Here is a 23,424-nt window from a genome sequence, read left to right as displayed (position 1 = left end):
ATACCATTTTTTTTTTCCACAGATGTCAGGCCCCAACTCTTTCAACGAGTTGTAAAGAGAAATAAGGATTTACTTTGGAATGCAGAAGTTTATAGAACTTGAAGATGGGACTAATACTATACAAATCAAACTCTAGTCGTAGAGAGCAAACATGTCAATATTTAATATAAAAAAATGACCTAGAAGTTCTAGGTGCCCTTGTAAGCACATACATTTGGCTGATACTTGTTAATCAGTGCACATGATAGCAGAACTGTACAACAGCTTCTAAAAAAAATCTGATGTATCTAAAAGTAGAATGCATTTTAAATGCAAGACTATTCAACAAATAGACTGCTCTAGGTATAGGGCATGTGCTTTATTAAAAACAGCAAGCTGTTTTCTTCAGCTGCACTTTGTATTTCCATTGACAGATGCATTACATTAATACAAATAATTTGTAAAAATTAAGTGCAAGATTAGCGAGGGGTCTTAAGAAGTTTCAACATCCAGTATCTAATGGGCAAAAATCACAAGCACAGCTTTCTTTAAGAGTGTGTTTATGTCCACTGTGCATTACATTTTGAAGTTACATTGATAAACAGGCCATTTAGCTGTGCAAAACTGCAGAACAAATATACAACAATCTAATAATTTAAGGATTACTTGGAATGTGTTTTCTGCCTGCTCAACTGTGAGAAAAATTAACTGTTGGTTTCTGAGGGCTTATTGGCCATTTTTCTGTGATTTAGTATTGCATTCCAAATTCTGCAGCGAAGACCACCACTATAAAGATGAAATGAAAACAGGGAATAACATTGAATTAGAAACTATATTTAAAATTCCAAAACATTATGCCAATAATAATTGCACTTTTGGAAAGTGTTGGAGAATTTTTTTTTTAAGTGCCTGTGTGTGCTCTCTCCTAGGGAACAGGAAATTCCAAGTAGTGATAGTGGGGAGAGCTGGCCAAAGCAAGCTGAGGATAATAATTTTCATCTATCACTAAATATATCGAATGCTGGAAATAGTTTGTGCATAATTACCAAAAATTTACTCTTCCTCAGCTAGTAAGGAATTCAATCAACGTGAACTTTCTAGAATGACAACATAGACAAGACACCCATAATGGCCCTTATGTCAAAGAAAGGAAGACTATGTAAAGAAAACTTCACTTAGGATGCCACACACTTAATGTTAACTTGCCCCAGTGATCCTACATGTTTAAATATTCTTTCAAGTTTACTATAATAGCAAGAACCCTTTGTGCAATGAAGCTGTGAGAGCTTATTTAAATAGAAAATTAATCTTTACAAATGCATTTTTTTGATAAGGACCACTACAGTGATCCTGGACATCTTTGTTAAGACCAATAGAATGGCAAGCAGGTACTTTGGCAAACACATTTCTGGCAGTATTCAAATATTGCCTTACCGTAGTCTGAGGTATCTCAAGTCATCCTTAGTGATATCATTAAGGACATCATTTAGTGCGTAATCCTCTTCAACAAACTGAAAGACAGAGTTGTTCCTAAATTAAGTTATGTTATTCCACTGAAACCAAACTAGTATTAACAAACAGATTGTTAATTTTTGTTTTTTTTACCCTCTCAATTGCATCGGAGTCAGCTCCTTGTTGTCTTAACCAGTCTAGGAGCTCCAGGTCTACATTCTGTACAGGAGCTCCTGGAGGCCTTAGAAATTCTGTAATAATTTAAATATGTAGGTCAACAACATGTAGAATTGTACAGCTGTATCAATGTATTCTAGGGCAAAAATAGTTAGCCTCAGCAACCTGATGCTTTCCTCATAGAGGGTAACCTATGTATGTGGACCGCAGATTTCTTAGACTATTCCAAGCCCCAAAATACAATCCATGCAAAATTATTTAGCAAGTCCCCTTTAATAAGCTGATTCAAGCAGAGGTTTTGGTAAGCATTCGGAACTGAGTGCATAGTTATCTATAGAAATATAACCCCTCCTACCTGCAGGCTTGGACTGTAACTGAAGCAGGTGTAACTCTTGGGTTTTCTGCTCTAGAGTTTGCTGTAAGAGGGTTTGATACTCTCTCTCCTTCTGAACCAAGACTTCCAAAAGCCTATCAAACATGACCAAAGCCAGAGACAGTCAAGTTGAAAATAAATCTGTATTTGTATTTATTAAATGTCCCAAAGAGTATCTTGAGTACTTTCAAGAGATGTTAAATACCAGTATTTACCCAAGAGCTATATGTACACATTTCTGAGTTAATTCTCCTTCCAAATGATTACTTTCTCCTACACAAACAGCCAAACAAAATCCAGTCTAATTCCTATCCCAGAGTTGAAATCCTTTCGTGTAACCATACAAATAGAGTAACTGTAGTCAAATATTCTAGGAACTATTTTCCTTTTAACTAATTAAGTAGTTTTGGTTTGATGTTTACAGGCTCTGAAAACTAGGATAAAAGTGGCGTTGAGAGATCTATCCTGTCTAACAAATGTTTCGTAAGTGCTTCAGTGCAGTGTGTGAGTGGAAAAGGGTGTTTCAGGTTGACAAGTGTCAAATTTTTTCTCCAATATTACTAAAATTTATAGTTTAGAGAAACAAGAAAGCCTAGGACAAATTTTAATGATGTGTCAATGCAGCAATGGTCTTCCCACTATTTTAATCGCATGGGGCTTTTTGCCAGGCCTTAGGGGACACCAAAATTATAAACAAGCAAAATCACAATTATTGACTTTACTTAGTTTTAATTTTATTAGTAGTCAAGCAATAACTGTTACTTCAGTTACAGTCTTTTCATATATGGAGAATAAACAAGATTACACCTTTAAGAGTGGGCCTGCCTCTCGCAGGGGAGTTCTTCTCTTGCTAAATTAAGACCAAAGTACATTATTCCCTGAATTAGTATTGAGTCCAGCCTCAATGTAAAACAGCTTCTAGAAGGGCAAATGAACTTTAAGAGTGAATCCTGTTTGCGCATCTATAAATTGTTTTACAATGATATACCAAAGGTAAGTGATCAGAGGCTAAGTCTTATGCACCCAAAGACTGTGTTTAAATCAGTTACTCAAAAGAAGTCATTCACGGAGCTGTCTTGAGACAGACAAAACAATCCAAAATCTTAAACCCAAAGTAAATCCCACTTTTTTGCTGTTTGCCAAAGTTAGTTTATGGCTCTGTAGGAATGCATAACAATCTTGTTCTTCTTCGAGTGCTTGCTCATATCCATTCCAGTTAGGTGTGTGCGCGCCGCGTGCATGTTCGTTGGAAGACTTTTACCCTAGCAACACTCGGTGGGTCGGCAGGGCGCCCCCTGGAGTGGCGCCGCTATGGTGCCGGATATATACCCCTGCCGCCCCAGCCGCCCCTCAGTTCCTTCTTACCGCCCGTGTCGGTCGTTGGAACAGTGGAGCGCAGCTTAGCTGACCTCCGCTTCCCTAGCTACTCGTAGTTCTTGTATATACAGTTATAATCCTTGTACGTTTTTTCTTAATAGTTAGTTTAATGATAGCGGGGTTTGGGGAGTAGCCCCTTCCCTGCAACCGGTGCCGGAGCCCATGCCCGGCTCACCGGTTCTTAGTCCGTGCTTGGCCGGCCTCCGGCCATTGCTGACAGGAGATCCACAAGGACTCCTGTTTACGGTGCCTCGGGGGATCGCATTTCGCAGATAAGTGCCCCATTTGCACGGCGTTTAAGCCGAAACCAATATGGAGCGGCACTTTCATTTCCCCTCCACCTTTTGCACAAGCGCGGGCTACTCGGCAGAAGCGCCTCCTCGGCACTGAACCCCGCTGGCACCGGCCGTTGCCGGCACCGAAGTCGACTCGGCACCGCTCCATCTCTGAGGTTGAGGAAGCCCACGACTCCTCCTGCCAGTGCCGACAGCTCCCCGGCACGCACCGTGGTTGAGGTCCCTGCTCCTGCTGCTTCTGTGCCAACTGCACCGCAGCCAGAGAGCTCGTTTAAGTCGGATCGCCCGGCACCAACACCTGCAGAGACACTGAGGACGCCGGCGAGTAAACGTTCTTTTCTTCTTCGAGGCTTGCTCATATCCATTCTAGTTAGGTGATTCCAAGCCTTATGTAGGCGGTGGGGTCGGAGTGAGATACTGCAAAATGCAAAAGCGCGAGCCAGGGCTGCAGCATCCCTTGACTGAATAAACCAGAGCATAATGGAAGCAAAGTATGGACCAAGGACCATGGAGCTGCGCAAGAGATCTCGTGGGTAGGCACATGAGTCAGCAGGCGGCAGACAAAGTCTGCGCCCTGGTAGAATGCATAGTGATGTGGCTTGGGGAAAGTGAGACCAAATCATAACAAGTGCAGGTGCACGTTATCACCAGATGAGAGTCCTGAAAAGGAAAACGGGTAGGCCTTTCCTTCGGTCGCTACTGCGACCGATAGTTGGGCGTGTTAGGAAATGGTTTTGTCCACTCAACATAACTGCGAGCGCTTGACAGACGTCCAGAGAGTGCAATTGTGTTCCCCATCGTGTTGAGTGTGGGAAACCAGGAAAGGCAGACACTACCTAGGAGGAAGCTGCGTGAGGACATAACTGACCTTTTTTTGGAAAAAACAGTGCATGGTGGAACCACCGTTAAGAGCCTGAGCTCGGAGACTCGTCTGGCCAATGTAATGGCTACGAGGAAAGCTGTCTTCAAAGACAGGTATAGCAACGAGCAGGATGCTAACGGCTCGAATGGGGGAGACATAAGTCTGGTTAAAAACCATGGTGAGGTCCCAGGTTGTGGCTGGGCGGTGTACCTAAGGGTGTAAGCGCTCCAAGCCCTTGAGGAACCTCGAAACCATAGAGAGTGAGAACGCAGAGCGATCACCGCAGCCTGGAGGAAGGTAGAGCTGGCTGCCAAGTGTACTCAGTGGATGACACTGCTAGGCCCTGCTGCTGCAGCCAGAGGGTAGTCCAAAATAGAGGAATCGAGACCTCAGCAGGAGCAGGATTAAGCATTTCCGCACCTGTAAGAAGAAACGCTTCCACCTGGCAAGATACGTTGACCAGGTGGAAGGCTTTCCGCTACCCGCTAGTCATGCAGCAGCTACACCGTGAGGTGAAGTGCAGGTCCGGTGGCGAAGCCTGCCGTGTCCTGAGGTATGACGTGTGGGTGGAGTGGCAGGGTAATTGGGTAGGCTATGGACGGCGAGCAATGTGGCGTATCGTTGCTGCCTGGACCGCTGGAGGAACCATTGATGTGCGCACCCTGCCCCTGTGCGAAGTTGAGGGGGACCCAATGAGCCGGGGAGCGTGTTGCCTTCTTGGCCTGGAAACAGCATCCGAGATCGGCCCAGGGAGAGACCTTGGTCATATTCCTGTTCATGCGGTAAGCGAGCAGGTCCATATGTGGGGGAAAACCCCACTTCCGCAACAAAATGCAGCACACTGTGCAGGGCGAGCCACGCATGAGACAGGAAAAGCTGCCGAGTGAAGCGTCAAGGCGTTCCGAATGCCTGGAGAAAGGATGCTACCAGATTATATCTCTCTCGGTTTTCTCTGCAAGGGCCTTATAGCCCTGCGTGGCGATCAATGAGCCCTGCTTAGTCCCTATAACTGTAACACCTGGATGGCGATGGATAAATTTATGGAGCTTCTCCATCAAGACTCCCGCCAAGAGCTCACTGCCCCCTTGAAGGAAGGGAAAAGGCGGCCAGAGCTTCCCTCCAGCCTCGTTTACCATAAGGTGCATCTCATGACGGTCAGGTTTGAAATCTCTGCCTTTCACGACTTACCAGTTGTTGTAAAGGCCTCTTTGCAGTGAAATCAACCCCAGACGGCAAAGCCTGAAGGACAACGGGGTCCTCATGCGATCTCTCTCGGCGTGCATACGCCAACGTCCTACTGCAGGCCCGTCCGTCCCCAGCCACACCGCCACACTCTCTGTGCCTAGCCACAGATAGGGCTTTGGCAGATGGCGCGGCTGACGTGGTCGCAGACAACCGTCAGGACCCCGAGAGGGCCAAGATCGAGGTCCCTCGCAATCGCTACGGGGACCAAAGACAATCTTTCAAAGGTGCGCCCGAGGGTGGCGTACCGGTTACAGGCCTGATCCCACTCCTACTTTCCTCTTGGCGTGGTCCCAGTTAACTTCAGTCCGCTGTCTTCTACACATGGTGGAGCATGGGGGCAACCTCCACTTTGTTCCAACCCTGTCCCTCTTCAGGGACTCCTCTCGGGCGCAATTCCTCTTACAAGAGGTGCAGACGCCGATGGACGGAGGGGGCAAAGGGTTACTTCCCTTATTCCCTAACCCCAACCCGTACGACGGTCTCAGACCTGTCCTAGACCCACAAGAATTCAACCAGCTTATGATAAGGTTGAAGTTCCGCATGGTATCCCTGGGAACCATTATCCTGTCCTTGGATCCTGAAGTCTGGTACGCCGCCCTCGATATGAAGGACGCGTACTTTCACAATGCCATCTTCCCTCTGCACAGGAGATACCTCCACTTTCTAGCCAACCGTCGGTACTTCCAGTTTACGGTCTTGCTGTTTGGCCTTTCAACAGCCCCACAGGCATTTCCCAAGTGCGTGGCCATAGGCGCCTCCCACCCACCGATGTCGCATATGCGTTTCCGTATCTGGACGATTGGCTCATCTGGGGAGACTCCAAGACACAAGTCACTCAGCATGTGGGCATCGTCGGGACCTATTCACATGTCTAGGCCTGATGCTCACTATAGGAGACATCCTCTCTGGTTCCCACGCAGGGGTAGACTTCCAAGGAGCTATCCTGGACTCCGAGCAAGCCGGATCCTGCTTACCACAGCCACGGTTTCAGGTGATGGTACTGATCATCTGAAGTCTGCAAACTTCCACCCGGACAGGGCCCTATGGTCACGATAGTCACCATTCCCTCGAGCACCTTAGACTCCCTAGACCGTGGCTAACCCCCTCCCTGATCTGGGCAGGGATGCCGCTCCATCCGCATGACGGCAGTCCGCCTGGCGTACCAGGGATTCCGGCAGCAGCTGCAAGGCCGTGACGGACTCAGTGTTACGGCCAGCACAACGGCCATGTGCTCCATGAAGAACCTGGGAGGAACATGGCCCTCCTCCCTTTGTCAGGAGGCCATCCATCTCTGGCACTTTTAAAACCGAGAGAGATATAATCTGGTAGCATCCTTTCTCCAGGCATTCGGAACGCCTTGACGCTTCACTCGGCAGCTTTTCCTGTCTCATGCGTGGCTCGCCCTGCACAGTGTGCTGCATTTTGTTGCGGAAGTGGGGTTTTCCCCCACATATGGACCTGCTCGCTTACCGCATGAACAGGAATATGACCAAGGTCTCTCCCTGGGCCGATCTCGGATGCTGTTTCCAGGCCAAGAAGGCAACACGCTCCCCGGCTCATTGGGTCCCCCTCAACTTCGCACAGGGGCAGGGTGCGCACATCAATGGTTCCTCCAGCGGTCCAGGCAGCATCGATACGCCACATTGCTCGCCGTCCATAGCCTACCCAATTACCCTGCCACTCCACCCACACGTCATACCTCAGGACCACGGCAGGCTTCGCCACCGGACCTGCACTTCACCTCACGGTGTAGCTGCTGCATGACTAGCGGGTAGCGGAAAGCCTTCCACCTGGTCAACGTATCTTGCCAGGTGGAAGCGTTTCTTCTTACAGGTGCGGAAATGCTTAATCCTGCTCCTGCTGAGGTCTCGATTCCTCTATTTTGGACTACCCTCTGGCTGCAGCAGCAGGGCCTAGCAGTGTCATCCACTGAGTACACTTGGCAGCCAGCTCTACCTTCCTCCAGGCTGCGGTGATCGCTCTGCGTTCTCACTCTCTATGGTTTCGAGGTTCCTCAAGGGCTTGGAGCGCTTACACCCTTAGGTACACCGCCCAGCCACAACCTGGGACCTCACCATGGTTTTTAACCAGACTTATGTCTCCCCCATTCGAGCCGTTAGCATCCTGCTCGTTGCTATACCTGTCTTTGAAGACAGCTTTCCTCGTAGCCATTACATTGGCCAGACGAGTCTCCGAGCTCAGGCTCTTAACGGTGGTTCCACCATGCACTGTTTTTTCCAAAAAAAGGTCAGTTATGTCCTCACGCAGCTTCCTCCTAGGTAGTGTCTGCCTTTCCTGGTTTCCCACACTCAACACGATGGGGAACACAATTGCACTCTCTGGACGTCTGTCAAGCGCTCGCAGTTATGTTGAGTGGACAAAACCATTTCCTAACACGCCCAACTATCGGTCGCAGTAGCGACCGAAGGAAAGGCCTACCCGTTTTCCTTTTCAGGACTCTCATCTGGTGATAACGTGCACCTGCACTTGTTATGATTTGGTCTCACTTTCCCCAAGCCACATCACTATGCATTCTACCAGGGCGCAGACTTTGTCTGCCGCCTGCTGACTCATGTGCCTACCCACGAGATCTCTTGCGCAGCTCCATGGTCCTTGGTCCATACTTTGCTTCCATTATGCTCTGGTTTATTCAGTCAAGGGATGCTGCAGCCCTGGCTCGCGCTTTTGCATTTTGCAGTATCTCACTCCGACCCCACCGCCTACATAAGGCTTGGAATCACCTAACTAGAATGGATATGAGCAAGCCTCGAAGAAGAAAAGAACGTTTACTCACCTTTGTAACTGTTGTTCTTCGAGATGTATTGCTCATATCCATTCCACACCCGCCCTCCTGCCCCACTGTCGGAGTAGCCGGCAAGAAGGAACTGAGGGGGCGGCTGGGTCGGCAGGGGTATATATCCGGCACCATAGCGGCGCCACTCCAGGGGGCGCCCTGCTGACCCACCGAGTGTTGCTAGGGTAAAAGTCTTCCAACGAACGTGCACGCGGCGTGCACACACCTAACTGGAATGGATATGAGCAACACATCTCGAAGAACAACAGTTACAAAGGTGAGTAACCGTCTTTTTTTAACAAGAAAAGCTGGTAATACTCTAAATTACAACTGCAGTCCAATATTCTGAAAGTCACTGCAGGAAAAATTTAATTTTTTTGGTAAATTGCATCTCACTCATCTTGCTGAACTGGAAGGTTGCTGCATCTGAATGCTGTTCTGTGGCTTCTTTCTTTGTTAGCTGTCCAATTGCTGTTTATTGCATGCTTGCAGAAGAGTCAAACAGGCTGAGTGTGGGGAGTGTGCTTTTGCCTGCTGAGGTTGAGACACATGAGCATAGTGCCACTGGTTGCTCAGCACAGCAAGATTTTATATTCTTTCCATAGTCTTACTGAAGGAGGAAAACATCCCTTTTTGACTGGATTAAAAAATTAGCTGCTGTCATCGTTTTACTGACTTAGTGCCTTCATGGATTGGCTATAGCAACATCTTCAGCTCCTGAATATGCACTCTGCTACTGTCGGTGCATCAGGGCGGTAATTTTTCTTCCATTCATTGACTATATTGACTTTAAAGATACTCTGAGAACTTTCCAATTTTTTTTTTTTTTAACATATCCCTTGAATTCCTTTGGGGGTTTAATAATTGAGATTCTACTGCAAATGGGTCCAAATACCCTTTTGTCATATGTAAAGGTCTTACAGCTCTCAACAGTCTTTTTTTAAACTTCACCATCCTGAAAATTAAATAGCCATTCAAGAAGGCACTGGAGAAGTGACTCTTGGTAAGTAATTTGCCCAAGCAGTGCCAGATGACTAGTTCCACACATTAATATAAATAATTCTCTACTAAAGTGACTTCTTACTTTAGTAACCAGTTAAAGTATCAAATGATCTAGCTATAAAATCTATTCACACAACATTTGCAAATACATAAGGTGCTTAATCATCACTAAGTATTTGTTGGGGTTTTAAAATGAAGGTGTTTTCATGGATGAGAAGGCCCATATGTATGGCTCCTGATAACAGTGCAGCCCTGAATATTCCTACAAAAAACGTCTTTTGCTTTAGACTGGGGGTCAGCAACCTATGGCACACATGCCAAAGATGGCACGGGAGCCGTTTTTTAATGGCATACAACTGCCTGCTGGGACTCCACATGCCATTAAAAATCCTGCCAATGCGGCAAGCCACAGGCTCTGCGGTCCCAGGCTGGAGCGTCCAGCTGAGCACTGCAAGCCACCAGCCCCTCCCCCGCCTTTCCCCAGAGCCCCCTCTGGGGGCTGGGGCTGTGCACTCCCGTGGGGCAGCATTTGGCTCCATGGAGAGGTGAAGACACTACCCACTCATGCAGAGCCCTGCTGTTGTGCGCACATCGCTCTGAGGGGCAGGGCTCGGCTGGGCTGGGCTGGGCGCGTGGCAGTGGCAGGGCTCCAGATGAGTGGGAAGCCTCATGGTAAGGGGGTCGGGGGGAGTTGGGTAAGGGACTGGGGCAGTCAAGGGACAGGGAGCAGGGTGGGTGAGATCCCGGGAGGTGGTTAGAGGTGGGGGTCTCTGCAGGGAGCAGTCAGGGAGCGGGGGGGGGGGTTAGATGGGACATGGGAGTCCTGGGGTCTGTTTAGGGGGTGGATAGGAGTCAGGGGACAGGGAGCAAGGAGGGTCCTGGGGGAGCAGTTAGGGTGTGTGGAGGTCTCTGGAGGGGGTGGCCAGGAGACGAGCTGGGGAGGCTGGATGAGTTGGGAGTTGTGAGGGTCCTGTCAGGAGGCAGGGGTGTGGAGAGGGGTAGGGGCAGGCAGGGAGTGGGGCAGGTTGGATGGGTCCAGAGTTCTGGGGGTCCTGTCAGGGGGCGGGGAGCAGTTAGATAGGCATGGGAGTCCAGGGGGTCTGTCTGGATGCGAGGGTGTGGATAAGGGTTGGGGCAGGCAGGGGACAGGTAGGGGGTAGGGTTCTAAGGGGTCAGTCAGGGGAACAGAGGGCAGGAGGCTTAGATGGGAGGTTCCAGGAGGGGATAGTCAGGACAAGCAGCAGTGGGGGTTGAGAGTTCTGGGGGGGGGAGCAGTCACCTAGCCCTCTGCCCTGACCTCTGCACCCCCATGCCCCCCCCCGGTCCTGTCCTGAGCCCTTGTACCACTCAGCCCTCTTTACTCCTTCACCCCCCCATGACCCAGCCCTGACGCTGGCACCCCCACACATACCCACCCCTACTCTGACACCTGCACCCCCTCACATGCCCCAGCCCTCCTGCCCTGACTCTTACACCTTCCACATCCCCCACCTTGAGCACCAAATGGGAGTCACATTCCACCTGCACCCCTAACACTAAATGGGAGCTGCCCAAGGTAAGTGCCCCCACACCCAAACCTCCTGCCCCAACCCTGAGCCTCCTTCATTCTAGCTCTGGCCAGACCCTTCACCCCCAGCCCTGTTGCTCAAGTACTCCCACCCAGCTCAGTTGCAGAGAGAGGAAGAGAATGGGCCGAACCAGGGAGAGGTAGGTTATCCACTGTATGTGGGCAGGGCGGGACCACCAGACTGGCACTGGGCTGAGCGGGTCCGGCAGCTGGGATCCCGGCTGGCAAGAGCCAGAGGATGGAACCCCTGAGTGGCAGTGAGCTGAGCCGCTCAGCCCACTGCAGGTCTGGGGTCCCAGCTGCTGGCCCCGCACAGCCTGCTGCCAGTCTGGGATTCTGGCTGTCAGACCCTTTCCAGGTAGGGGTCCCGGCCACAGGCCCCACTCAGCCCACTGGCAGCCTAGGTGAACAGAACCCCAGACCAGCAGTAGGCTGAGCGGGCCGGTGGCATAAGATCAACATTTTAATTTAATTTTAAATGAAGCTTCTTAAACATTTTGAAAACCTTGTTTATTTTACAATACAACACTAGTCTGTTATATTATATATAGACTGGTAGAGAGAGGCCTTCTAAAAACCATTAAAATGTATTACGGGCACGCGAAACCTTAAATTAGATTGAATAAATGAAGACTCGGCACACCACTTCTGAAAGGTTGCCGACCCCTGCTTTAGACAAAACTCAGCCTTGTCTCACATACCAGAGAGCTGCACTTGCGTCTTTGAACAAACAGTTTTGCTGGTCTGTTGGCCCTTTTGATCAAAATGGTCCTTAGATTTAAGATTGACAATTTGCAGTACATGTTCAACTTGCAATTTAAAAACCATTTACTAAATATTGTATACAAAGAACAAATCAAACTACTGCGTTATATACACATTTCATAACAGCATAAGAAAAAATATGAAAAGTTAAAGGAAGACTGAAATTATAAAAGCTGTTATTTCAGAGCCTGTGTAAATACACATGGAGATTTTAATAAGGGGTTATTTTATTTTTTTTTTGTACACCCTAGGAATCTGTGCGGTTGACAAATCAGACTTTCTAGGGCTTTCTTAAAATTCAGTCAAAGCGAAGGCAAGTTTGTAATCACCCAACAGCGCAAGTATAACTTATTGAGTGACTGTCCACATGCATTCCACTTCTGATGTGCATGCACCTCATAGGCGAGAGACTGGAATAGTTTTGAATAGCAGCGTCTGCTGCCACCAAGCCTGTGCCCTGCATGCCCTCCAGCACTCATAAAGGGCAGGGTAGCTGTAACTGCACACTCCCAAAAAAACTGCAAGGCAAAAGCACCGCAGCTCCACACCTCCCCTCTCCCCCGCCTCCGGCTATGTCAGAGGCGGGAAGCCGGAGCCAGGCCATGCGTGACAGCTGCTTCTCTAGCTGGTGTCATGGAGCAGTTAGCAGCAACTATAGTGTTCCTTCCTCTCCTGCTGATGCCCTAGCTTGAAGCTGCTCCTCAGCTCCCAGCCCCCTTTGCTCCCACAGAGGCAGCCGGTAAGCGCTGTGCCACCCCCATCCCAGACCCAGCTCCACGGCTGGCAAGGCCCTCCAGGAACAGGGACCGCAGGGGAGTTTGCCCAGCACACAGCCCTACCACCTCCCTACACCCTGAGCTAACCCTCCACCCCTCTTCCTGCACCCCGAGCTACCGCCCTCCCTGCACACAGCCCCTAGCTGCCCCCCACTCTGCACTCATAGCCACACCCGCCCTGCACCCTATGCTGTTTTCAAACATTTTGAGCTAAGCCACCCACTTTTGAGTTATAATTTTTGGTTGCACCCTCCCCCCCCAACCCAGACAGCTGGGTGGCCTGTTAAGGTGAGTCAGGGGATGGAGGTGGCACTCATTCCCTGGACCCCACCATGCAGAGGTGGCTCACATCCTGCTGGCTCTGCCTCCTCATCCCCAGGCCCAATAAGAAGTCAAACTATACCTATGCCCAAAGCCCCTGGCATTTTTATAGCATATCAAGGGGCGGGTGTCAGAAAAAGGTTGAGAACCCCAACACTACGTCATTTATCTTCTAGCTGGTTATAGTTAGTCTAGTCTCATTATTCCTCTGCTCCCAAAGAAGAAAGGGGGATGGCACCTCAACCTGGACCTCTGACAACTCAAGTTCATCCATTGGTTCAAGTTCAGGATAGTAACTCTAGTGTGCATAATCCCCATGCTGGCTCCTCAGGACAAGCTCTTGGCTTGCAAGACCAACAGTCATGGTGCAGTCTACCTGGCTCACAGAAAAGATGTCAGGTTTCTAATGGGGAAGTCTTACTGCCAAAGGCTCACTACCTTTGGCCTTGTCACCGAATGTCTGGCTACACTTCTGAGAAGGCATGGAATTAAAGTCTACCCCGCATTGGCTGATTCAAGGTCAGTCATCTCTGCATGTGAATGATTCTATTTGAGTATTTTTGGTTCTCTTCGCCACAGTGTGCCTCAGATTCAACAGACAAAAGTCTACTTTCATCTCTGTCAGCATAGAATTCATGGGGGCTGTACTGGATGCCTTACTGGCAAAGGCCTAGCCACCCTGGCACAGCTTTCTCGCCATTCACAACCTTGTCAAACAGCGTCCATCTCAGCTGACATCATTGGCCCAGAACCTGTTTGATATGCCTTTCATGCCATGTGACACAGGTTGCCAGAATTTCCCTGCCCTGCATGCAAAGATGATTGAAATAATCCCCTGGCAGGGTGGTAGCTCAGGGTGTGGGGGGTGGCTGGGGCTATGTTTGGGCAGGGTGGTAGCTCAGGGGTAGCTAGGGGCTGTGTGCAGGCAGGGGGGGTGGCTGGGGCTGTGTTTGGGCAGGGCAGTAGCTCAGGGTGCAGACAGCGGGGTAGCTAGGGGCTGTGTGCTGGCAGGGTGGTAGCTCAGGTTGCAGAGAGGTGTACTGGGGGTGTGTGCTGGCAGGGGGGTAGCTCAGGGTGCAGACAGGGATAGCTAGGGGCTGTGTGCAGGCAGGGGGGTAGCTAGGGGCTGTGTGCAGGCAGGGGATAGCTCAGGGTGCAGGGAGAGGGGTAGTTGCTGTGTGCTGGGAGGACTCCCCTGCGGTCCCTGTTCCCAGAGGATGGCTTTAACTGCACTCCAGTTTCTTCTGCCTACCAGGGGCCGAGATACAGAACACGTGTAATGTTTACGTCTCTGCACAGTGTGTCATGTTAAAGGTCATGACGGTGTACAGAGGTCACAATTCCCCAAGGGGTCCTCTCATATGATTGGTTGAAAGACCTTCTACATGTCTCCAGCAGGGTCCTCCTCCACACCTCTCTCCAGCATAACACTAGTGACAGACTTGTCCATAGTAGAATGGGGACTGCATCTAGGCCATCAGACCTAATGACTCTGCTCCCCCCAGGAGGCCAATATTCACTTAAACATCCTGGAACTGAGAGCCATTTGGCTAGTGTTCACAGCTTTCCTCCTGATGCTTCAAGGTGTCACAGTATTATCTGGACAGAAAAGTCATTTAAGAATGTTCCTATCATTTGCTCACAGAACGAGGCGGGGTTAACCTATCTCCACCTAAAAACTGTCATAATGGGTCTCTGACTGCATTAGGGCATGCTACGTGGTGGTACATTGAGGCGCAGTAGGGTACATTTGCACCCATTCCACCAGAGCTTGGGCAGCTTCTGCAACTTCCCTGAAAGGCATCCTAATCCTAGAAACATTCAGAGTAGCTACCTGGAATTCAGTTCACACTGTCACCCCACACTGTTTGCTGGTGGACAGCTCCAGCTCTGACACTCATTTCAGCAGAGCTGTCCTGCAGTCATTATTCCAGTAAACTGAGAGTGTCTGCCTCAAGCAGTAATTCATGTCCTGGAGAGGCACTGGAAGTGATATCCATGCGGGCAATCACTCGAAGAAGAAAGGTTACTTATCCTACAAAAACTGATTCCTCGGAATGTGTTGTCCACATGCATTGCGTGGCCCACCCTCTTTCTCAGCTACTGTACAATCCTTGCCCCCATTGGATTCAGCATTAGCGAAGGAACTGGAAAGCAGTGGCAGCTGTCCCATTCTTTATACACTCCATTACGAAGCACCAGAGGACACATGCATGGCCTCACTGGACACGTGCGTGGCCTCACTCCTCAAAAAGTCCAATCTACCACTACACCTGAAGTGGAACACACATGGACAACACATCTTAAAGAACCACAGCACTTTACTGTACAAAACCATAGTCATAATGGGGTAAAGAACCGTTCTTTCATTAATAAGAATTTTTACATCAATATTGAGTTTTCTCCACCATGAAGGACTGTCTTCCCTTTATGTTTGCACAGCACCTACCCTACAGGGCCCCAATCCTGATTGATTATTTTTATCATGATGGTGCCCAGAGATCCTATAGTTTTAGTAATTCAACAAAACAGTGCATTCCTTATTTTACTGTGTAGTCCCATATTAAGCCTGTGTTGACAGAACTGCAGCTTTTACAATATCATCTATTGACAAGAACTCCAGATTTTTCATTACCGGGGCGAAGGGGCTGATGTGAGTCCTACTGCATAGGAATATATAAAACCTTCTGAGTGGTCTAATGCAGATTGTGTCCCCAGCACTGGGCATTACATCCTGAGTTCTTAGACCAGTAATTGTCTGGAATTTTCTGACATGAAATTTAGTCACCTGGTGAATGAGAACTTCTTATTTTAGTTGCCACTACTCCACAACAGTGGTGAGAAAACTGAAGTTCAGCTCACACTGGGAATCCTGTGCTTATATTTAATATCCAGTGTTTGGCATCCTTACTTGAGACCCTTACAAATAAAAAGAGTGTGTCAATGCTTAGTGGGAATCCAACATTTTTTCAGTGTACTTTCTGTGAATTGAAAGATCCTAAGCTGTGTTGTAAGATTTGGTGAAAGTTATACAAGTGCCTATATATATTGCTGAGTACCTTTCTGAGACCACTGGGTGAACTGCAAATTCTACTTTGACTAGAGGCTACTGTGGTTGGATGAACATATGCCTATGAATAAACATTCCTTTTTGAGTGTGTTGTTTATTCTTGAAGGTTTTCTGAAGACCACATGAAAAAAAGCATAGTTCTACAAGAGAGGTTACCTGTTTGTCTCTTGTTTAAGTTTGGCTAACTGAAGATTAAGATGTTGCTGCTGTGATTCATGTGACACCACAGAACTGAGTGTGCTCACTCCAGATGTGACAACTGGCTCCTCATTTCCATTTTGTTCCACTGGGTGGCAATTATCTTCTACTTCATCGGCATCTTTTTCCACTCCTTCAGTCTCTGAAGCTGGCTCAAAGTGAGCTTGAAGCTCTGCACAAATCAAAGAAGAAATCAATTTAGTACCACATACCCTTGCTTTTTGGGGGGCAGTTAATGTGGGAAAACCACAGGAAAGCAACACTTTTTCTGAACATCTTATGGGTAGCATATTTCCTCTTTAACTGAAAAAAGCTGAGTAAAGTAGTGATGAGATTTTATCCTGATAACTTCCCACATGGTATGTACTTTCCTACGGTGTTTAATAAGGGAGATACCAGTAGCTAGGAGTGAAATGTACCGTTGGCAAATATTAACATGATATCATTAGTCTCTTACGTTAATGGAACCACAGACTTTGTGGCACCATTTCCAAACAACAGCAATAGCAGTATTAGTGCGTTCACGCGTGGATAGGTCCCTGTTTGTATGGCGTTCACAATCTTACTTGTCTATAAAATCACAGGTGCATTGGTGATGTAGCAGAAGTAATAAATAGCATGGACAGGCAGTAGAGACTCAGGATTCTGTTTACATAATGGGGGAACAGAGTTGCTTTTAGACGACGACGAGTTCCAGAAAAGTCTGGTTACTTACTTTGTGCACTAACTGGCATTCTTCAAGGTGTTCTGTTCCTATCTGTATTCCTTCTGAACTGCACATGTGGTCCATATGCCTGAGACTGGAAAATTTTCACTAGCAGTGTCCATTGGCTCATGCCTGCACCCTTCTTCTTCTGCTCCAAACCAAGGGTACAAGGGGTGATGTGGACTGACTGCCTCTCCAGTTCCTTTTCTACAGGAAATAACCTCAGAGGTGGGCAGTAGAATACACACAGGGACACATCTCAAAGAACTCCAGTGTACAAGCTAAGCCTTTCTTCTTTGAATGATGGTCCCTATGTGTATTCCGTTCGAGGCGACTCACAAGCCGTACCCATTGAGGAGGAGGGTGTGAGGAACCCTGCTGTATCACAGACTGAAGGATACATCTGTAGAAGCTTGTACAAGGGCAAAGTGTCTCAAAGGTCTGCACAGAGCCCCATGCTGCTGCTCTGCAGATCTCTAGAAGAGGGCCATCTCTACATGAAGTTACAGATGTACACTGGGCCCTGGTCAGGTTTGCTCTCTCACGTTGTGGGGAAGCGGTTTCTATCAACTCATAGTGATGCAGCCCAAAATCCATTTAGGAAGTCTCTGTGAGGAGATCGCCAAATGTATGAGGGGAGAAGCAAAGGAGACAAATAGTTTAGGAGATTTCCTGAAAGACATTGTCCACTGTAGGTAAAAGGTCAAGCCTTAATGGACACTGTCCTCTCTGGTGGCATAGGACTCTGGATAGAAGACAGGTAAGTAGATGACCTGCATCAGATGGAATTATGAGATTAGCTTTGGATTAAATTTAGAATGTAACCTCAGGGAAACTTTATCTTTATGGAAGAACATATAAGGTGGGTCAACCGCAAGGGCCCTCAGCTCACCTACTCTTCTGACTGAGGTGGCCAACCAAATAGGCAACCTTCACAGACAGAGGAGTGATGGAACATGAGGCTAAAGGTTCGAAGGGAGAATTTGTTAATGCTGACTGGACTAGATTGAGATCTCATGTCAGAGTAGATTTCAGTACTGGGGGAAAGGATCTGACAAGTCCCTTCAGAAACCTGACTATCGTCAGGTGGGTGAAGACTGAATATTTGTCCATTGAAGGGTGAAAGGCACTAATGGACACCAAGCGTACTAGAGAACTCTGATATTTTCAGAGAGAGGAGGTCGGTCATAATTGTAGGGAGTCTTGAAATTGATGCCATAAGGAGAATTTCTTCCATTTTGCTGCTTAGCATTTTCTGTTATTGCTGAGGATGGACTGTACAATCTCCAAGCATGCTCTTAGTTCATCATCCATCCAAATATCAGTGAAGGGAATGTCACTCGAGTCCTTAAGGGTATATAATGGTTAGTCCGTCTTCTCAATGAATAGGTTATTTCCCTTGAAGGGCAGATCTTCCAAGGTTGTCTGGGCTTCTTTGGGAAATCTGGAGGATTGGAGTCACAAAGCCCATCTCATGACTGCAGATGGTGCCATTGAGTGGGAGGCTGTATCTGCTGCATCTACCAAAGCTTGGAGGGGCAGAGCTGGCTAGCAATTTACCTTCTTTTATGATTGTATGGAATTCAAGTCTGTGTTCTTGAGGCAGCCTGTTGACATATTTAGAGAATGGATTATAATTTATAAACTCATACTTTGCCATTAAAGCCTAATAGTTTGCTATGCAGAACTGTAAACTTGTGGAAGGGAAGTTCTTTCTCCCAAAGAAGTCTAGACATTTGGCCTCCTTATTGTGGGTGTAGATCTGGGTTGATATTGCTTGTTCCTTTCAGTGACAGCTTGCACCACTAGAAGTTCAGAGTGGGAGGCAAGAATAAGTATTCTGCTGCTTTAGATGGTATAAAATATTTCTGTGTTTTTTTCAGAGTGGGAGTACAGATGGCTGGAATATGCCAGACCATCTTGGCTAGTCCTAATATAGCCTCATTGATTGGAAGTGCCACCTTACTAAGATCTGAACTTTGAAGGATATCCAAGTAATTTATGAGGAATAGCCTATGCTTCTTCCAGGGGGATATGAAGCATGTCTGCATTTCTCCTTAGGAGATCTTGAAATTGCCTATAGTCATCAAGTGGTGAGGCTGGTGTGACTGCCTCATCTAGTGAGAACAATGATATCCCCACAGTGACTAGTTGCTCTGCCTTGTTGAGCTTCTCTTGTTTCTCTTCCTCAGAGCATTCCTGAGGGGTTGGGGTTCTTCCCAATGCAGAGGTACATGCCTCAACTTGCATTCTTGTCTGTCTGTATTTAGTATGTCCCATATAGGGTTCCCTGGGACCCCAATAAAGCCATTGAGAGAGAGTTCATAGGGATAATGGGGTGGTCTCCAAGGAAAGGGGTATTACTGGTCCCAAGCCAGGTCCTGTGTGAGTGAGAAGGTGCCCATGAGATTTTAGAGCCTCTGCTGGAGCTGACTTCCTGTCTTGATAAGACTGGTAAGCTCTCCCCACTGATCCCAGGCTTGTTGGATGAGCACAAGGCCTCTGTGTCCATGGGCAGGGCTGTTAGAACCAGTGATGGTCTTACTATGCTTCCACTGGTAGATGGTACCAATGAGTGACAAAACAATAGTGTCAGGACAGAGTCAGTGATTCTGGGTCTGCAGACTGTAAGATCCTCCAGAATAGCATATCTGATCACTGATGCTGGTGGGCTTCTGTCTCTTGGTGGCACTGGCAGTGCCAGTTTTGAGCAGACAGTGGTTCTCAGTACCAATGAATCCTTCTCCATCCAAGTCAGCATTAGTGTAGGAGTTGTCCATTCACTCCTTTCACTTGTTGGTACACAGAATGGTTCTGCTCCTTCAGTGGTTGATGGTCTCAGGATACTTTTGCCTCTCAGGGCCATGGAGCTGGTACTGTGCTCCTTAGGTCCTCCTGACACACCTGTACTGGGGTGCAGAGTGTCACTCAACATAGAACGCATTGGGGAAGAAGTCCTCTCCTTAGAAGGGGATTTCTCACATACATCTTGTGGCAGTGTTTACTCTTATCCTTCTTATGTCTGTCCTGTTTGCTAGAGTCCTTCAGTGTGGACACAACCATGCTCTAAGACTGCTTCTCGGTGCCTCTGCCGAGTGTACGTGAGGTCTGATGGGCCATGTTTGGACTGTGGCCTTCTTGAGCGATCCATCAGCAATATTTGAAGTCAGAACTCTCAGAATTGGTGGGTCCAGTGAGGGAAGGACTGACAGATATTACACTTGGAGGGGATGTGAGATTCCCTGAGGCAATACAGACAAGTGTTGTGGTTGTAGCTGATCAGGAAGGCCGAAGGGAAAACCATGGAGATCTTGAAGCCTGGCATCTTGGACATGCTAGGAAACCCCTACATGGCTGTGGGAAGTGCAGTGGTACCCCCACACAATGGCTCCTAAAACTAACTAGCTCTGGAGAAAACTTATATAAGAACAAACCATTTACAATTTTTTACACATAAACAAAGAACACTAGCTAAAGCTGTGGACAATGGAGGACCCCGTCTCAGCCCACAGGTGATAGAAAGGAACTAGAGAGGCAGTTGGTCTGCACCGGCCCTTATACCGTCAGTTGTGGCACCAGGAGAAGAAGGCCACAGGCATAGACCAACAGATGCTAAAATGAAAAGTCTTCCAGTCTCAGGAGTATGGACTGCAGGTGCACCTCAAATGGAATACACACAGAGACCATCCAGTGAAGCACTTCCCCGTCAGTTTAAGAGTAAGTTATGGCCTAATTCCAAAAGCCTTTAGAATTAGGTTTCCCCAGTTATAAAACTACCAGACATAAAGGAGTAAATCCATTTTACTCTGTGCGGCCTAGTTCATTGGTTATTTGAAAAAAATGTTGTCCCTGTCCACAGCACTGTCCCGCCCCAGCTGAAGAGAAATCACTTAAGCCCCTATTTCCCCCCTACTCACGAACTTCAGAAATGAGATGGATCAATCAGCTGGAAAGAACGTGAAACCATTTATGATGCATTTTGGAAGTATTTCATTTAGAAACTAGTACTGATGTGTTTGGATTTACCTGGAATAAGAATAGTGACTGCTGCTTGGACTGCACGGCGAATTATGTTATCCATTGCAAACATCCAATGAGGCCTAATTAAATGATTCCTTAATACTTTGTTCACCTACAAGTATAGAAATAAGCAAAAGCATCAGAGAAGGAGCTAGACACCACAGACAAAACTTTCTTTTGTAAAGATTCAGATAAAGCTCTGTAAATTAATGGGAATCTCTATAGAATAAGTCAGCGCAACCCTTTCCTCTTGAGACTAAAATTATTAGCTGCTGAGTTCAGACTTCACCAGCTCATGAACAACAATTTCCAAATCTCCTATATGCTAATAAAATGCAGTGCTCTAAGCAGCCACTAAGATCTCTCAGCATTTTAGCCATACTAAATAAAATTAAAATTATGCAAGACTAAGGATACACTACATATATATAACATGAGTTTCTTGAACTCTCTTCAATTTAGCTTAGAATAACTAAACTGAGAAATGCAATGGAGGGGTTCACAGATGAAGGGATATTGACAAAACCTTATTTAGCCTTGACAGAAGAGGATTAACAGGAGATGTGATAAGACAAGAACTAGGGCACAAAGGGAATGTATTCGGTGCATAAGAAGAATTTGAAGAATTTTTTACAGCGAAATTGGTGAATGGGCTTCCATGTGAGATAGTGGAGCCAAGCAGTCATGTATTTAAATAAAATAAAATAAAAAGATAATTACATGGAATGTATATGTCAAAGGACCCTCTGTCTGGAGGAGTCAACCAACCTTACTGGAGTCCCAAGGAAGTTGTTCACTGATAACAGCACAATGCTGCTGTTGTCATTACATGTGCAGCACCAGCTCCCACTGAAGCCAATAGAAATTCTGTACATGGAGGTGCCGAAGTATCTGGCTCTGAGCTGTCTCCCCACCCCAAGACTAGCAAAAATATAAACCTTTTGATATTTTGTAAAAAAGAGAAAAGAACACCCCCCCACAAAAACAGGACAGTGAGGGGCAGTGGGATGTATAGGAGCGGCCTCGGGGGCAGGAGAAATCATAGGGAAAGTGGTGCTCTTAGAATTTGACATCTTGGATGAAGCCCTTACAAAAGCCCCTGTCACAGTTGCCAAATTCATTCCTGAACTACATGGCCTGATACGATTATCGTGGCACAGGACAACAAAAGAGATGGGACTCTAGGGAGATACTGCAGTTCAGCAGAGCCCCATTTGTCCAACCTTCCATTATCCATTCTCTGAGTTAACCGAATAACCAACACACACAGGTCCAGGTCTCTCCTGTGGCCACCAGATGGCGCTGCAGCCTCGAACGTTCTCATTCTCTGGATTATCTGAATTTCTGATTATCCAGTCCAGTCCCAATTAGATCGAATAAACAGGGTTCTGGTGTATAAGTGAGGATGGGGCAGCAAACAGCGAGCTGGGATGAGTAGGGCCCTAGTGGGGGTCACTAGAGATGTATCAGGGGCCTGCTGGGATAGGCTTGTGTGCAAGGATCCTGGGATCACCCACAGGGTGCCAAGACATAGTGTGAGGGGAACCCTTCAAGCCCCAGTGGCCTCGGCTCACTCATGCACCAAGCAATAGTGCTTGGGGAGCCCAGGGGTTTCTGCACTGAGACTTCCATGCACCTAGAGCTCTGCATAGTGCTCAGTATGCCAGGTAGCAATGACTGCTGCATCAAGAGAAACCATTTAGCATTGATGGCTCAGCACAGAAGCACTGGGCTCCCCCCTCGCCCTAGCTTCTCCATACAGCTATGTTCCCTGCTAACCAAGTCTTCTCCAAACAGACCTTTTCCCTGACCCTCAACAGCATCGAGCAGGGCCGGCTTTAGGAAGTGCGGGGCCCAATTCGAACATTTTCGGCGGGGCCCTGGCAGGGATGACTTAAAAAAAAAAGTGGAAAAAAAGCCTTTCATTTCTTTCATGTATTATTTACTTTGCATAACTATATGAATAATAAAATTAGATATTTTATACATTGCATCATATATGCTGTTGATTGGCTATTAATGACCGCCGTTTCACATGTGTGGGTCCCTGCCACTCTCTGGGGGTGTGCACATGTGTTGGTCCCAGCTGCTCCCTGCCCCCCTCATTGAAGCAGGTGTGCAAGGTTACTGCCCTGGGAACTGCAAGGCAGCAGTGGACATGGGGCTGGCTGGAGACAGGGCAGGGGCTGACTGGAGGTAGGGTCTGGCTGCAGGCAGGGCAAGGGGTGCGGGGCTGGCAGAGCCACAGGGGGGTGCAGCAGGGGTTTGTAGGGCTGGAGAGAGGAGTAGGGGACTGGCTGGCTTCAGGCAGTAGGGTGCAGTAGGGGTTGACTGGAGAGAGGGCAGGGGGTGCAGGGTGGGCAGGGTGTGCAGGGCTGGTGTGGGCAGCAGTGTGTGGGGGGGCTGGCTGGCTTTGGGCAGGGCTGCAGGGCTGCGTGGCAGGA

At 47.9% G+C, this 23,424-nt stretch overlaps 1 protein-coding gene across 2 annotated transcripts in view; it reads right to left on the bottom strand.

Moving 5' to 3' along the window:
* Positions 1-72: 72 nt before the first annotated feature.
* MAP3K15 (mitogen-activated protein kinase kinase kinase 15) overlaps positions 73-23,424 on the bottom strand; it is a 194,637-nt gene continuing 171,285 nt past the window's right edge. The window contains exons 25-30 of one of the 2 annotated variants that reach the window (XM_032777971.2): positions 20,987-21,092; positions 16,213-16,426; positions 1,964-2,076; positions 1,585-1,682; positions 1,414-1,490; positions 73-765 (exon numbers count right to left, since the gene is read on the bottom strand). In XM_032777971.2, coding sequence (XP_032633862.1) covers positions 684-765; positions 1,414-1,490; positions 1,585-1,682; positions 1,964-2,076; positions 16,213-16,426; positions 20,987-21,092 — 690 coding nt within the window. In that variant the 3' untranslated portion in view covers positions 73-683. The remainder of the gene's footprint in view (positions 766-1,413; positions 1,491-1,584; positions 1,683-1,963; positions 2,077-16,212; positions 16,427-20,986; positions 21,093-23,424) is intronic. The other variant, XM_032777972.2, reaches the window with a different exon arrangement.

Source organism: Chelonoidis abingdonii, chromosome 1, assembly GCF_003597395.2.
Source record: "Chelonoidis abingdonii isolate Lonesome George chromosome 1, CheloAbing_2.0, whole genome shotgun sequence".
NCBI lineage: Eukaryota > Metazoa > Chordata > Testudines > Testudinidae > Chelonoidis > Chelonoidis abingdonii.
The sequence above is the reverse complement of the archived record's forward strand: the minus strand, read 5'-3'. Positions and strand labels throughout refer to the sequence as shown.